Source organism: Monodelphis domestica, chromosome 7, assembly GCF_027887165.1.
Source record: "Monodelphis domestica isolate mMonDom1 chromosome 7, mMonDom1.pri, whole genome shotgun sequence".
Taxonomy (NCBI): Eukaryota; Metazoa; Chordata; class Mammalia; order Didelphimorphia; family Didelphidae; genus Monodelphis; species Monodelphis domestica.
The window spans coordinates 179,969,276-179,987,222 of record NC_077233.1 but is presented as its reverse complement, the minus strand read 5'-3'; the positions used below and the strand labels follow the sequence as shown (position 1 = coordinate 179,987,222).

The window sequence follows — 17,947 nt, the reverse complement described above, 5'->3', positions numbered from 1 at the left end:
TCCATAATCTTATTACTGTACTCCCTCCAAAGGAGGGATTGTAACTTTTCTCTGATTTCCTCTGTTTCTGCCCATGTAAAACCAAAAGTTTATCTTGGGGATCTAATGAGATAATATGTGATGTGATTCTTAAGTCTTTAGTGCTACATATTTGGGAGCTGTTTTCAGTCAGATTAACTGATTATGGATAATAGTGTTTCCACCATGTTATTTGGAAGCTGTGATTCTTGGGGTTGGCATCATAAAAAATAGGTAGATATTTGGAGAGGCCAACCATTGTAAGAACTAGATTGGGTATAGGTGAATGAGTTGTTTGCTGAAGAAGTTTTATATTAAAAAGGAAAAAGAAAGAAAAGGCATATTTGGGAAATAAAATATTAAGGTCCCCTGGCTTTTTTTTTTTTCTGCTCACATGTTTTCTATGTGTTGAGATTAACCCATGATTACATTAATACCTAGAGGTATAATGGAGATTAGTACTTAATTTTAGTGGATAGTGTCACTGGACTTGAAGTTAGGAAAACTGCTCAAATCCTTTCTGAGTTAGGCACCCACTAGCTGTGTCTGCTATGGCCCTGGGCAAGTTATTTAACCTCAGTTTCTTCATCTATAGTAGAATTAATTCCGAGCATCAAATGAGAATATATGTAATTGTAAACCTATTTTACTTTGGCTCTTTATATATGTAATTGTAAATCATAGTTATTATTCATCTTTATGGATGGTCTTAGAATTGTGTGATTCTTTGCAATCTCCTTTCTTTTTTTTAAACAGGATTTTGCAACTGTCACTAGAAAGGGACAGCAACATAGTATTTTTAAATTTTTTCATGTGTGCCATGGTTAGAAATTTACTTGGTTTCTAGCTCATTGATAGGCTATCTTTTGGTAAGAAATATATAGTCTTTCATCAGATCCCTATTTTTATTTCTCTAAATTCTTTTCAACATTTCTTGTGGTACAGTAATATCCTATTATTCACCTAATACAATTTGTTTATCCATTCCCCAATTAATTGACACTTTGTTTTACTTCCCAGAACTGTTGTAACAATTGATAGCTTCCTAATCATGCTTACATTTCCACTCTTCAATCATCATCAGTATCTAATTGATTGTGTAGTAGGCACTCAATAAAAAAATATTCATTGGTTTAGAAAATAGTTTGCTATTTAGGAATTTATGGGACAGATAAGTACATTATATAAGGCAAATTATCCAATACTTATAACCATTATTCAACCGTTTGGTAAGGTATTTTAACAAAGCAAATTGATTTCTCTGCTTCTGAAAGCCATAGGCATTTAAAATTTCTGAAAAGCTTACTGAATTTTTTTTGGCAATGTCTAATATGGTTTTATTTTTTTGTAAAGTATATTTGGTATATAGACCTTTTATATGGCCACTAAAGAGATGAGCATGTTTCTTTCAAGGTGAATTCAATCTGACTTCAGGTTCTGTTTTAGAATGGATTAAAAGCATCCTGCCTAAATTCATGTACTATAATGGTTTACTGAAGCAGAATCAAATTAAAATGTTACTTGTATGGTGCTGGATAGAATAAAATCCATTTTGCTTTGAAGTAAATTGGCACCTAGAACAGTTTTTAAAATATTCACCTTTTGTAGAATAGCCCTACTGGCAATTTTCAGCAAACCAGAAGTTTCATTTTTCAGTAACATTAAAGTCAGTGGACATTTCCATTAGTCAGTTGTCATAATACTTTTTGAGTAAAGGGAATTGATGCCATCAGCTTCAAAGTCAGATTGACAAATTGGTCTCAAGATGTACTGGGAGCACATACATGATACACATCACACACGCACATACGCATGCATAACACAATTTGATTTTTTTAAATATTGTGTGATTATGTGAATATACCTGAAAATAAGTCACTCAAATGCTTCAGTATACCAAAATCTGAGCTTTGCTTAAATGCCATGCCACCTGCATCATCATGGCTTTCAATTTTCACGTGCATGGACATCTAATATCTCAAACCGAAAACATGAAAAATGGACATTAGCATTCACCCTACTTTGATTCCTTGTGATTTGTCTTGCAGCTAACACAAGGCACCATCATTGACAACTTTTTGATCATCCTTAGGTCCCCCCAACCCCTGTCATTTTTCAAATTTATTCAGTTCACTTCCATATTATGTATCATCTATCCTACTGAGCAGCCACTCTAATTCAGGTTCTTAACTGATATCTTTATCCTTACTCCTATTCAGTTTACCTCCTTTCCTGCCAAAATTTCCTTCCTTTCTTCCCTTACTTTCTCTTGTTATCAACACAAGGTATCAGTTTCAATTTTAAAATTTCACATTTGAACCCAGAACTTCTCATCACCATCCTTTGAACCACCTACTGCCTCCCAAAATAATCTTTCTAATAATATTCTGACTATGTCACTGGCCTACTCAAAGTTTCAGTGGTTATCTTTTACCTCTAGGACAAAATACAAACTCTCCAGGTTGGTTTTTGTCACGCTCATATAGGCATATATCTGGCTCAAACTATTCAGTTATTCCTTCTTATAAGTCTAAAGAGGGCAGCTAGTTGGAACAGTGGATAGATAAGAGTACTAACCCTGGAAATAAGACTTGATACTCCTACATTCAAATATGGCCTTAGACACTTGCTAACTGGGTGACCCTGAGCAAGTCACTTAACCCCATTTGTTCACTTTCCTCATCTTTAAAATGAGCTGGAGTAGAAATGACACACCACTCCAGTATATCTCCCCCAAATGGGGTCATGAAGAGTTAGATAAGATATGACTGAAAAACAGTAAGTCCTGTTTCTTTAATCAGGCTGGCCCCACAGCTAGAATGCATTCTCTTCTTAACTGCCTCTTAGAATCTTTTAACATTTCAAGACTCTGCTACTACCTGTGAAAAATTAACCTAGATTTCTCCCAATCTGTTGCCCTTTCTCTCCCTCCCCCCTCCCTTTATAATGCATATCCTCAACCCTTTTGTAAAGGGCTCTTCTAACCTGGTCCATTGATTTTAATTTATTTATTTTTTGGTCAAAGCTATTAATCTGAATTGATCCCAAGGTACTATACTTCTTTGGCTAAGGGTTTTTACATCTTACTGTATGCATACTAAAAACACAATTTCTTACTTAAAGCATCTGAGTGAAATTAAAAAGCTTATTATTTTGCCTTTTTGTCATGGTGGTCTTCAATTTCTTCAGAGGTACCAGTCCTCACAATATCTGAGTGCTATCATTTAACCAATCTCTCTTTTCTCTTTGCCCACCCCCAAGCTCCAGATATGCACTTTTATATATTTTTTTTTAATCAGCAGACTTGTTCTTTATCACAATTATTTGGAAGTCCCACATGCCTCTGTCTTTTTCTTCCTTGAACATTCAGGGCAAGCACCATCTTCATAAGGTCTTCCCTGATTCCTTTGTTTATTCCCTCCCAAACTAACTACCTTTCTGTTTAATATGTATATATTTGTTTTTACTTTATGGTGAGGGAGTGGGGATGGAAGTGTGCATAATGAATGTACTTGTTTTCCTCCATTAGAATGTAAACTTGAAAAAAAAAAGAATGTAAACTTGCAACTCAGAATTGATTTATTCTTTGTTTTTGTATTCAGTGACATAGTAAATCCAGGGCTGGAATTAATCTAGAAGACTTAATTTTTTTAGTCCTGCCTCAGACACTGGCTATATGACCTATTTCTTAATTCCCACATTCTGTAAAATGGGAATAACACCATCTTCCTTATGATGTTATTTTGAGGGTCATTGAGATACAAAGCACTTAGCAAACTTTTTAAAGCACTATATAAATATCAGTTTTTCATGACAAGCTCATTAGTTACACTTAGGTTACATACAAGTTAGGCTGTGTTTGTTTTGGGTACAGTAGAAAAGAATACAGCATTTATTAAAACCAAAAAAGTTCTTCCCTTCTAAATGTAGTACACACCATACCCATTTGCCCCAGCCATCATACAGATAATTACATTATGGCTAAATTCCAACTAATAATTTTAGAAAAGGGCTCAACTCAACTCAGGCCCAGGTGACCAGTTTGTGTCTTTTTCCTTTGTGTTCTTTTTTTTTTAATGTATATGTTTTGGTTAGGAATTGTGACTTAATTGGTATAGAAAACATGAATTTCATATTATTTGCTTCTTTATATCCCCAGGACTTAGCACATATTTGGCAAATAGTAAGAAATATTAAATGTTTATTGATTGATGGGCAGTTGTTGTGTTATGGTTATTGAAAGTGGCTTAAGGAAACTGAGAAGTTAAATAACTTGCTCATAATCACATCAAGTAAGTATCTTAGGTCAGTCTGTGTGCTTGATATGTATCAGAAATTTGTACTAGTCTTTGTGGATACAGAAATAAGAAAGAAACGTATCCTGAAAGAGGTTTCATCTGGAGTGTGTTTTCAGATATACACATATTTAAAATTTACACGGTAATGTGGGGGGAGGATGGGGGAATGTGAATGAACATGTTGTGGGAGGAATATCAGAAAAGACCTGATGGAAAATGATACTTGAGCTGAGCTTTGAAGAAAATCAGCGATTCTAAGGTGATGATGTTGGGAGAGGGAAGGTGAAATGTTTCTTGTGTTTGTCAAGAACAAACCCAAAATTGGTTAGACCATGAAGTGCATGAAAGTGGTACAAATGTATGTCAGGAAAAGTAGCGAGAAAGGTGGTAAATGTAAAAAACATAAGGAGCTATTAGGTTTTGAGTAGAGAGTAATATGGTTAGATTTGTTTTTGAGTAATAGATGAATTGGAAAAGGAAGAAAGTTTGAGTTAGGGAAACCAATTAGGAAGCTTTTACTCTAGTCCAAGTGGGAATTGAATCCAGGTCCTATACAATTCCCTTTCATATTCTCCTCTAAGCCCTCCTTCTGTTTCCTAGTACTGAGCAATACTATCCTCCTAGACATCCTGTGATACTGTCCTTGTTGTTCTGTGAACAAGGCTTTAAGCAAGACTTTCCCCAGCTGTCCCCATGCTTTTATAATGCTCATAGGATAATTAAACAGTTCCTGCTTCACTTTGCCAGTGAAGTTGTTTACTTATATATGCTCTTTTGTATCTCTCACATTCTACAAAAACAATGACAAAACCCAACAAATAACTTTGAAATTGGTAGATCTCACTCATGTATCACCTAAATTTGCAAGCTTGTTCTTCTATGTGGTGTGGTAGTCATTCTGGGTCTCCCCCATCCCCTCATTATAAATCTGTTCCTAATCCGTCTTATTTTTATTGTTTCAGGAACTATCTTAGAAATTGATGGTTTTATATTTCATTAAACTAAAGGATTATATACATAAGTATGCAGTAAAAGGATGCCACTCTATTTTAGGGCTATTTAAGTTTAGCAACCTTCTTAATGCTAATCTTCCTATCTTCACTACTGTATTTTCTAAATTAGTATTTTGTGGGTATTAAGATTTTAGATATAAAACTTCATATAAATTATAGCTCCTTGACTTTTAAAAATTCTTTGAAAGAGTAATTTTTTGAAGGGGTGATCGCTAATGTATTGAAATTAACTTAATATCAGGACAGTTCTGAAGGATTATGACAAGGAATGCTATCCTCCCGAGAAAGAACTGTTGGAGTCAGAATGCACATCAAAGGATACTATTTTTCTCTTTATTTGTGTTATTTTGGGGTTTGGGTTTCATATGCATATTCTCTTACAATGACCAATATGGAAGTATGTTTTACATGATAATACTTATATAGCCCAGATAAAATTGCTTATCTCCAGGAGGATTTTGAGGGATGGGAAGAAGAATGATATTTGGATCTTAAAATTATGCAAAATGCATATTGAAAACTATTACCTATAATTGGGAAAATAAAGTATTTTTTAAAATAGAAAACCTTCCCCTTCTTACCTCAAAAAAAAAAATTTAAACTAGTATGCTTTAGACCTTTTATAGAAATTAGTGGTGTATATATAGTAAGTGTCAAGTAACTAGCTTTGGAATTTTGGGGGAGATCAAGCATGAGCAGATTGTAACATTGCCAAGACAGTGGAAAGGATATGAATCCTAAGATTTGAAAACCACAAAGGGAAGAGGTGTTTTTTATTTTTTAATTTTTTTTACCCGTCTTAGTGGAAGATTGGAGAAATGGGAGAAAGCAGCATTTTAAAATACAAGTGAAGGCCGTGCAGTGTTTTTGAGCTGAGTTAATGAAAATTAGATTTTCTTTAGGGAGAGTTTTAAAAGCTAACACACTGGTGAAAGTTTAAATCAGGTGAGACCTATAAAAGCATGCTTTTTATTTTGGACTAAAGCACCACATAATTGGTGACAGTATTCTCTCAAGTTTTAAATTCAGTGTATTTTTTTTTTGGTGGAATATTTTTTTTTCAAAGGTTTACTCTGCAGACCTAAAGTTATAAGATTATTTGAGATGAACAAATTAGAATTTTTTCTTTGCCTGTTTCATCTGCTAGTGTTTTAAATGCTGAATTAGTGATATTACTATCATTTCCATAGCAATAGACAGATCTTCTTGCATGAGTTAGTAGTTCTGTACTTATGACATCACAAATGGAAGCTAGTGGGAAGAGAAAGCCTGAGCATCTTCAATAATAGTGGAGGAAATACAGATCTTAAACTGGCCAAGTATAGGCCTTTTGTGTATGTGTTATATCTACTCCAGAGTAAAAGCTCTTCTTTAAAAAGGTACTTTGTGCTTTTCTCATGTGTATGTCTTTATATACTCATATAATGCAAATGATTTATATTCCCAAAGAATTCCCCCTCAATTATTGAAAGCATTTTCTGCTTATATTTGGGTCTTCTGGATTTGTTTTGGAACTCTAAATTGCTTGCTCCATTTTTCACAGAAATAGGACTTAAACCTACCTGTTACTTAACATTATGGTAGGATTTTTTTATAAGTATTTAATGATAGGGTTTACATATGAACTTTTGGTTTATCAACTCTAACAGTATTATGATTGTTAGTCCTATGATATCTCAAAGTTGAAGGTTAATAGAATCAGGAGACCTGTTTTTTAGCTTAGTTTGAAGTAAATCAGCCATAACTTGATCAAGAAAATTTGGACTAATTAAAACTTAAGATTGGCAAATGGAAACCATTTAAAATATTAATTAGCATAGATGTTTTTATGTTAAATGTAAAAACTTGTAATTATTCTTTTTGAAAGAACATTATTATATACCTGAGCCATTTCTAGAATCTCATAAACTAATCACATTTTATTGTCTTTGTTCCTAGAACTTTTTATGGTCAGGCTCTATGGTTCATCAAAATACTAGGAATCATTTAAATCAAATTTCTGGCTAAACCATCAGCCTCATTTAGGGACAGTGTTTTCTGAACCAGTTACCCTCCCAATACTTTCTAGAAATTGTGGTCACAGAAATAATCCAGCAATAATATAGAGGCTTCCAGTAAGAGACCTGAGTTCAATAAGTTGGGTAGCAAAAGAGGCTGAGAACCTAGCATGGGTCGCATAGTTTTGATCTTTTTCACACCTATGGATTAACTCCACTAAGACCAGTTATCTTTATCTCAAGGGTAGCCGAATGAAAAAAGATAGATGAAAATGTATAAAATTAGTAAAGCCAGTTTTAAATATTATATTAATCAGATGGCTGTGGTAATTGTTTCTAAAACAGAAATTTGAGCATCTGGCAAATGTATATAAATATAATCTATTAAATAAGACACAAATATAGTTCCCAACATATTAAATTCTTTTGTAATTAATTTACTTATCAGGATAATGGAATAATTCTAAATGTTATTGTTCATTAATCTTTTGTATACTATTTTACAGTCATTTTTTCTCTGAAGTTTTTTAATGCTATATCAATAAGTTCTTTTTAGTATCAACTTAATGAAATAGTCTAGAAATTGGTCAAAATTTGCTTTTCTATTGTAATGATACTGTTTCATTTTATGTTGTAGCAGGTATTTTTCCCCTAGAAAAATATAAATTTATACTTGAAGATAAGTGTTCAGTATTTTTGTTGTTCAGTCTTTTGAGTCATGTCCAACTGTTAACCCCATTTGTGGCTTTCTTGGCAAAGATACAGGAGTGATTTGCCATTTCTTTTTCCACCTCATTTTACAGATGAGGAAACTGAGGCAGACAAGGTAAAATGTTTTGCCCAGGGTGACATAGCTAAGAAAATTCTGAGGCCTGATTTCTTCCTGACTCTAGACCTGATGCTTTATGCACTGAGCTGCCCATGAGTCCTTACCAGATAAGGTATGAAGGTTGATGACAAATTGCTGGTGTATAATTGTAGTCACACAGTAACTGTGCATTAGGGAAAGAAGATGAAGAGAATAAACATGTATAAATAGCACCAACTATGTACCAAGCACTCTTTACAGATATTATTTGATCCTCGGAACAACCCTGTGAGTTAGCTGCTATTATTATCCCCATATTACATTGTAGGAAACTGAAGCAAGCAAACAACTTGCCCAAGGCCATACAGCTAGAGGCCTGAACTCAAGTTTTTCTGACCCTAGACCTATTACCTCTATCCATGGGACCACCAGCTGTTTCCCCATCCCCTAGGCCCTTACCTTTCTGGGCCCTCAGGTGACTTACAAGAAGATTATAACAATGTGTGACTAATTGCATATACTGAATAATGTTTTTAAAGGCAACTAGTATTTTATACCTAACATCAAATATCTTTTTTATTTACTAGCATCAGTTTTTTGTGATAATCATTCCATTTTTGAATAATTACAACCTATTCCTTGGCATGTATTCAGTCAAAATTGCAAAACAATTACTTTATATATGGTAGACACTATGAAATTTGTTTTTTCCTCTGATTTAATTTGATTCATTTGTGTATTTTCTGAGGAATTAAACCGTAGCATTTAATAGTATTTTTAAATTTTCACTGATATCTATAAAAAGTAGATCATGTTGGTAGCCAGGAAACTAACATAGTCCTTTTTTCTTTTTGTAATTTTAATCCTTGTTTTCCTCTATAATGCACTAATATGCTAAATTAGAAGTTTTGGGGCTCAAACAAATGATCCTTTGATCAAAATAAGAGTGATATAGTATATATGTCATTAATTGTTTTCTTTTGGATTTAACTGTTATTCATTGTATACATTTATGCACATGAGTCTATATATCCCCAATAGAACATAAGCTTCTTGAGAATCAGGAGAGCCTTTTATTTTTGCTTTGTCTCTGGAATACATAGTAGATAACTGGGACAATCCTTAAGCTTAGATATTAATAGATTTTCTTATTGCATCAAATCTATAAAATTATTGATAATTCATCTGTCACTGCAGGTCATCCTTTCATCATTTATATTATCTATCAGATTAAATACTTTAGGCATTTTCAGGATTTTAGGAACTGTTTTGGAGTTGGTATATTAGAACAACCCCATGGCATAAGGGATTGATATGCTCACATTTTCTGTTATTTTCTTTATATCAGAGATTTTAATGGATGCAATCCTAAACAACCAGAGAGGCCTTCATTTCTTAGAATTACAATTTTACAATTGTATTTTTTTTCCTTTAAGTGTTTGGATACAAATGTAAATCTTCCAGTTTCCTATTACATGGATCAAGTATTAAAACTAAAAGACTAATTCCATAAACCTTTAAAACACTCAGATTATTTTGTTTTGACTTGCCTAATTAACCACAGACTCTCAAATAACCTGGCTTTCCTCACCAATCTGCAGATATTGTGTCTAAAATGTATATAAAACTGTTCAGGGAGTGGGGGATAGAGGATCCAACAAATTTCTGTCCAGAGGTATTAAAAATATTATGTTATAAATAAATGTTATAAATAATTTAATTGTAATAGAGCTGCCCTTCCATTTATGTGCTTTAAGCACCAAATGTAGCACAGACCGTAAATGTAGTGGGAATATTTTGGAGAGAGACCATCCTGGGCTGGGATTATTCCAAGAGTATTTACTTGTAGAATATGGAAATTGGATAATTCTGAGAAATCTTTGACATAATTTAGAAGTTAAATTGAACTGTACTTAGAAACATAGAATTGGAAAGGGAATTCTCAAAAGATTAGCTTTGGACTGTGAGGAATGAATGAGCACTCTGATAAACAGGATTTGAGCCTGCAGTTTAAATACACTCTTTGGGAGAGTTACTTGGAGGCGCACTGGGAATGACTTTGCAGCCATTATGTAACAGATAAGACTTGAACCCAGATCCTTCCAACTTCAAGGCCAGGTCTCTGTTGTTCACCACACTTCCACACAGAAGAATGTTTGGAAACACTTTTTGGGACTACATTTGGAGTGTTTGAAAATTAGACTAAGATTTTATGATTAAGAAGAACAATTGAAGAGTTTGATGAGGAGAGTGTTTTGTGGCTAAAAGCTTCCTAAAGATAGCCTTTATGTCTAATCCATTGTGGTTATTACTATTATGATCATAATTTGGCTTCTCTTGATAAAGGCTAGAACTGTGGTCATTGTAGAGATGTTAAAATTAGAATTGGACTTTATGGTAGACAAGATTCTAGATAACTTTTAAGTTCAAAAAAATTTTAATGGCTGCATGAAAGATTATAGAAAGCTTCACTGATTGTAGATGAATGGGATAATGGATGAATAGAGGAGCAAAGGTCTTGTTTGGAGCCTTGTGATAAAGTTTGATAAAAACCTGTCACCCTTGGGGACAGCTGGGTGGCTCAGTGAATTGAGAGTCAGGCCCAGAGATAGGAGGTCCTGGGTTCAAATATGACCTCAGACACTTTCTAGCTTTGTGACCCTGGTCAAATCACTTAACCCCCATTGCCTAGCCCTTACCACCCTTACCAATACTTAGTATTGATTCTAAGACAGAAGGTAAGGGTTAGAAAAGAAAAAAAAAGAAAGAAACCTGTCACCCAGATAGGAGAATTTTGAGTTGGTAATGTGTTCAGTTTTGTATGTGCTAGATTTGAGATATGATGGATCCTTCCAGGTCTAGCAGATAATTAAAGAATTACTTTGAAGGGGAAAAGCTAATAATATTAAAGATCCTATGGATGACAGGACTCATAGAGCTAGAGCTACAGGGGATCCCAAGACATCTAGTCTAATTCTCTCATTTTTTACAGATAAGGAAATTAATGCTAAGGGGGATTAAGTGAATTGTCCAAAGTCACATGGGTATTATAAATGTCAAAAGAATTTAAACCCAGGAACATTTGAGTCCAGTTAGTGCTCTTTCCCTTACCTTTTGAAGATTACTACAGTCTACATTGGAATGAATAGCATACCCTACACCAATAAAGTTACAGACTTTTAATTAATCTTAAGACTATACCTAAATCTAAATTCAAGCTGCACTTTTCCTCCTAAATCTGTTTTATATAAAGCCTGGATGCAGCCTATAATTCATCTTAATTTGCAATACATACACATTTTCTCCATTCAAAAAATTGCAGATATTTAAAGGCTGATAATCTAAAAAAGGTTGTCCTTAAAAAAGAATTGAAGGCTCACTTCTTTTGGTGATGGTTAGTCTCCATGAATTTGTTTATGTGGTTCTATCATTTCAACAGTGTTATGTTCTAAGAAATACTAAAAATTAGGGAGGTGTTTAACCTTGTGAGTCTGGCAGAAATTCAAGGCAATAATACGATTTGTGAAGCCAGTGTTGAAGTGGAGTTCAATTATTGAGAGCGTGGCTTTACAGATTTGATAGTAGTAAGCCCTATAAGGGGTAAGGGATAGTGGGAAATGGAAAAGCCCTGCTACATCATGTTAAACTTAATGAATTAAATTACACAGAAAGGAACTCCAAGGTTAGAAGTCTTAGAGGTAAAATATAGTAAAATGGAATGATGAGATCAAATAAGCTGATGGATGTCTGATGTATAAAAGTGAGGTTATAGCACCTTCCTATAATGGATAAAATGAAGTATTTTGAAGTACTATATAAATACTAGTTTTTATTTGTTATTTAAAAAGAATATAACAAGGTCACAAACAGGTATTAGAAAATATCACAACAAACTGAGGAGATAATGTCAAAACAAGGACTTGGCCTAGTACTACTAAAAGGGCAAATTGTGGCAAACATACCCATTGGATTTTCTTAAAGTGGTTATTAACCCTGGAAAAAATAATTTCCAAATGTTAGAGAGAGATGTATCATAATGGGCTTAGTGACCTGGATAGGAGTAGAAGCAATGAATATATATCAGTTTTTCAGAAAATACAGTTTCTCAAGGTCCCAGACTTAGTGCCCTCATGGCATTCTTCTTTAAGCAGAGAGACAGATTGAAACTTCCATTCCTTATATTTCCTTGACAAATAAGCTCCAAATAGGAACTAACCCTTAAATAATAGTTAAATGCTATCATTGTTTTCCAGTTAATCAGAAACTTGGCTTCTCTTCACATAACCTCATCACACTTACAGGTCAGAATTGATTTAGTCAGCATGGCCCGTATAAGAATTCCCACTGACATAGCCTATATACACACACCTATCTATGACGCCTGAGGCAGTGATCACAGGCTCTTCAGAGGCAGCACTTGGTTCCAGGTTTTCCCTGATTTCCAAATTCACCACTCTATAAAAAAATACCTGCCTCTCCTACTTAAGTATAACTATAACTAAAATTCTATAACTAAATATTCTATAACTATAATATATATAACTAAACTTCTATAACTATAACTAAATATTCTATATCTAAAATTCTAAAATACATTTCAGTCCGTCAGGGATCTTTGGTTTCATCACTTACCCATGTTGGTAGGTGATAATTTTGCTCCTCCCCCATTCAGTTAGTCTAATCCTGTTATTATAGATTCATAGGCTGTTAATAGACCTCTGCTATAAGCTTTACAACTTGAGCTGAAGAAGCTTGATGTCAGAATTGAGAAAGTTTATACTCTTGTGAATCAAATGTTACCACCACACAACAATGAGAAACCAGGGGGGAAAGCGTTATTGTAAAATAATCTATGTGAATACAAATAATGTGTGTTCAATGTGAACAGGTCCCTAATTTCCTTTTTTTTTTTTTAACCAAAACATGTAACAGAAAGTATCCTGAACTAGAAATAACATCTGGATTAAGAATAAGTCACTTGAACTTCTATAGGCCCTAGTTTTCCTAGTAAAATATGTTGGGCCTATATTTTTTTCTGAAGTTTTCTCTAAACCTGTATAATTTTATGGGATTTCTTTCCATTGGTTTTACAAGACACAGGTTCTTCAAATTGAGATGACACACTAAAGATCAATTACAAGTGAGTTAACAAAATCACACCACAATTTCTGGTGCACACACCAGATGCAGCTAAATTTTTCCTTGCAGGAAAATCTATTTCTCTAAACACTTACGTTAACAACTAAAAAAGAGACTTTTTAAAATTAAGCAACATTCCTCCACCCATAACACTGAAAATTTGAAGTAAATAAATTGGAAAAACAATAAAACTGTAGAAATGGTGAAACTAAAAGCCATGTCTTTGAACAAAACCAATAAATCTGATTTAAAAAGAGCAGAAAATCCTGTGAACAAAATAGTCAATAAACAAGCTAAAATCACAACAAAAGAATAAAAAAACAGAATCCACTATGGAAAATTATAGTTTAAAAAAACTGAGACTACAAAATAGAGAAAGACCTTCAGAAAACACTCAGATTACCAAATGGAGAACACTGAAAAAGAATTCTGTCAAATGTTAAAATAAGTGCAATACAAATTCTCAAAAACGCTTATCTCCCATAAACTCCTTTGATGAGATATATAGTCCCCTGTACCTGAACAGGAAAGGATATGGCAAAGGTGAACCAGTTCATTACTACTTTAAACTTTAAAATAATATTTTATCAAAGATTTGTCCTTATTGCCTTGTTTCTTTTGTCTCAATTATGGGATTATCGATTTAGAACTAGAAGGGATCCAAGAGGTAGTGTAATCAGAATTCAACTCCCTTTTTGTCAATAAGGAAATTGAGGCAGACTTGGTAAGTGACCTGGTAACTGGATGACACTTGTAGCAAGTGACAGAGCTTGAGTTTTAATGCTGGTCTCTGATTCCAAATGTGGGGGCTCTTTTACTGCCATTGTTTTCTTTGTCTTTAAAGTAGGAATGACAAAAGTTTTCAAAAATACACTAGTGATAATTTCCAAAGATCCCTTCTGTTTAGAGGATCTTAGAAGAAAATTTTATTTATTTCTACAAAGTGATGTAAATAGTATCCTATTGACACAAATCTAATTGATTATTTGTTATTTGGATGCATAGTTAGTCTAAGTAATTGTAGGAAACATTTAAACTACACATGAAAAAGAACAAACAACACATTTAACATGTATTTTTGAAAATATCTTCAAAATACAAGGTACTAATTCAAGGAATAATTTTTAATAAGTGATATTTCCTCATTTATCAAAGGTGTAAAGTAGCTTGGGAAACTAAATTTTTTAAATTTTAAGCTAATTTAACTTTAAACATTTAAAACTAATGCAAGTTGAATATAATGATAGTCTATAATGTGAAAATTGGGGGGAATTTATGTAGTATCAATATTGTGAAAGTAGAATTTTTTCCTCTCCATGCTAGAAAGTCACCCAAGAAGCTGGTAAACCTGTAACAAAAGTGCTGCTGTCCATGGTGCTGAATGCCATTGCTTTTGAATAGTCTTAATGGGCCTTTGTCTGGAAGAGACAATTATGAATATATATATTTTAAGCCTTGCTTATGGGATTGAATTTGCAACCAAAAGTTTTGTTTCCAAAAGTATTTGATTTTTTCTTCTTCTTCTTCTTCTTCTTTTTTTTTTTTTTAAGCAAAAACTCTTACCAAGTTCCAAGGCAGTAGAATATAAGGGCTAGGCAGTTGAGATTAAGTGAGTTGCCCAGGGTCACACAGGTAGGAAGTGGGTACAGCCAGATTTGAACTCAGAATCTCTGGTCTCCAGACCTGACTATCTACTGAAACACCTTAGTTGCTTCTTTGATATTCTTTTAATGATATGTTTGCATATTACCAGGCAAAGGAAATCCCAAATATAAAACCATAGAATATTAATGATGGTGCAATTGTGAATTCAAGTAAAGTGTAGCTCATTTGGGTTCAATGTCATTATGTCATTGTTCATCTGTTGAATTTTTTCTTACATAGTCGTCCCATTAAAAAAAATTGCATTTGTACTTCTTCCATTTACCTCTGAGTATTTGTTAACTAATCTGGTTTTTGATGACCCTTAAAATAATAAGAATCTCTACATCCTTCTTCGCCCACCCCCATCCCCAACTCTAATAACTTCTTAGTGCCGTAGACAACTAAGACTAGAAATTGTGCCAACTTCCATGTGTAGAAGGAAATTTCTTTATTCTGGACCTCAGGGCCAATTCTTATCCTTATAAATACAATTTTCTTGAGGTGGTTTTTACTTTTTTTTATGTCATTAATAAATGTAAAAATATAATCATCAATTAGTCAAGTAAAGCATTCAAAAATGGCCATTAGTAGTAAAATGGTAGTTAAAAAACAATTTAAATATTATTACTCTAAAATTAGATAAAAAAACCTATTTGCCCCTATTATAGAATGCACTACTCCCCCCCACCCCCCCCATGATGTAGTTTACATAAAACCTGAATTTGGATATGTTTTTCCCTTTATTATTAGTATGTCATGGGTTCCTTTTGCCTGTTGGTAACCCCTTTTACTGTATTTTTACATGTATGAAATAATAAGATTAAATCAATTGAAATACAGTTTTAAACATTTTCTTTTAATGTTTTTAGACCACAGGTTAGAACTCTTGCTTTAGAGATCCTATTTTTAAGAATATATCCCAATGCTAGTATACTGATAGACATACCTTTCTGTCAAATAATGCTGATAACTGGTATGTCCTGATAGTTGAGGAAAATATAAGAGACACTGATGTTTTCTAAAGTGAAACTAACATATAGATAAAAAATAACTTGATGTGTTTGCTAGAACTATTTCCTGCTTCATTTTTTAATGAAAAACTTGGTCTCCAATAAAAGTCATTAAATACAACTTCATTACTGAACTCTTTGTGAAGTAAGGACTTAAAAGTTAAAATATTCAGTTTCTTTTTCCCTCCTCTTAAAAGCTGGAGATACAGATGATCCACCAAGAATTACACAAAATCCTGTCATCAATGGAAATGTAGCAATGGCCGATGGACATAATAACACAGAGGAAGATATGGAGGATGGTAAGTAAATCTTAGAAGATGATTTATGATTATTTTCTTTCTTTAGAGTTCCTTTATAGTGAGTAATTCTTATACAGTTTGGCCTAAAAGCATTTGGGGATGTTGTGGTTCGAATTGCAAAGTAGCTTATGGATTCCATGTTGGATGTGTTTGAGTTGACTTTTTTCCTTCAGTTGTTTGGGAATATTTAAAATAAAAAGTTTATAGTTGTTTAATATATATTTATGATTGCAGCTTTATAGCCAGCATGAATGTGGGCTCAAAATGAAGTATAGACTATTGCTTTTTTTCTTTTTGAAAGCTTTAACAGTTTCTAGACCTCTTGAGCTTGCTTGGTTTTGTGTTTCTAATACACTATTTCCCCTTTTAATTGTAGCTCATGTTAAGTGTAAAACCAATTTTGGATGATCTCCATTTTTACACACACTGTCTCTAGATGGAAGACCAAGTTTCCTCCAAAGATCATACATAGTTAATAAGTCAGCAAGTTTTAGAAGCAAAATAATTTGGTAATAGTTTAATGTCGGTACAAATGTATTAAGTTCATATCATTTGAATACCACTTCCTCTTTCACTTTTTCCCTTTCATAAAAACTTTTGTGTAGTTTGACTATGACCAGTTTATTTAAAATGAGAAAAGAAAAGACAAAAAAAACCCCCTACCAAATCTGAAAAGATACCAGCCAGTAATAATTTTGTGCAGTCCCTGGAATCTTGCAGTGTAATATGAAACCATGTTCTGTCAAAAACATGTCCATCAATCCTCATGAGGGTTGTGTCCTTCCCAGGGGAGTAACGGGGCAGTTGAAAGAAACCATCAGTCACGTGCTGCATCACCAGAAGGACTGCTGTTCAAACCTCCTGCCAAAAGTTCAGCCTCCATGAGAAACTGCAGCAGTAGTTGAGAGTTCTCTCACAGTGCGGTTTATCCCCTGTCAGCTGGCTGAGGCATTATCTGAGGAAGGTAAAGGAGTGGTCTAAATCCCGCTGCTTTATTACCTGTGGAGTGCACTTAAACCCTGTGTAGAAAAGGACAATTGTGTGGGTGTGGTTTTTTTGGTGTTTTTCTTTAAATCACCAAAAATGCCAAAAGAGACTTTTTAAAAATAAAAGTATCCAGGAAGCTGGTCTAAAAAAAAAAAATAGTGTTTATTAAGAAGATACAGGCGCAAAGAGAGCACTCCATTATAGTTTGTTATGTTTTACAGAGTGATTATATGCTATTTCCTAGAGGTACAGCAATAGAAGAAACAACAGAAGTAAAATACCTTTATTTCTAACTTTTAACAATCTCAAGAGCATTTCTAGTGTGTAATGGAATTACGGTAAAAGTGACTAAATTGTTAGAAATTACATTGCTGTTCTATAGGAGCTTGAGATGAAACAGCTGATTCTCCTCATTTGGCAGTGAAGTGTTTTGAATACCTGAGGGGAAAGGGGAATGTCTTCAAAATGTGGAGAAAGAATGAAGCTTTCCATAGGATCAAAGATCAATTTTGTTTGCTGTTTAATATTTAAGATGGGTGGTTTATTTAGCTGGTTGGAATCTTTGAGATGAGGATGAGTTAGAAGAGTTGAAGGATAATAACTTGCTAGCACAGGATAGCCCAGGTTTGGGCTGATTGATCTCAATTGAGATCTTTTCTAGTTTTAACAAAATTCAGTGACTCTTTGAAATGTTGAAAGGTTACTTATTATGCCTGAGCCCATTTCTTATC

At 33.5% G+C, this 17,947-nt stretch overlaps 1 protein-coding gene across 3 annotated transcripts in view; it reads left to right on the top strand.

Annotated features, from left to right (window-relative positions):
* USP7 (ubiquitin specific peptidase 7) overlaps positions 1-17,947 on the top strand; it is an 87,997-nt gene that overhangs the window by 27,635 nt on the left and 42,415 nt on the right. The window contains exons 1-2 of one of the 3 annotated variants that reach the window (XM_056806135.1): positions 6,554-6,708; positions 16,125-16,229. In XM_056806135.1, the coding sequence (XP_056662113.1) occupies positions 16,187-16,229 (43 nt within the window). In that variant the 5' untranslated portion in view covers positions 6,554-6,708; positions 16,125-16,186. Of the gene's footprint in view, positions 1-6,553; positions 6,709-16,124; positions 16,230-17,040; positions 17,194-17,947 lie in introns of those variants that run through there. The other 2 variants (XM_056806134.1, XM_056806136.1) reach the window with 2 other exon arrangements.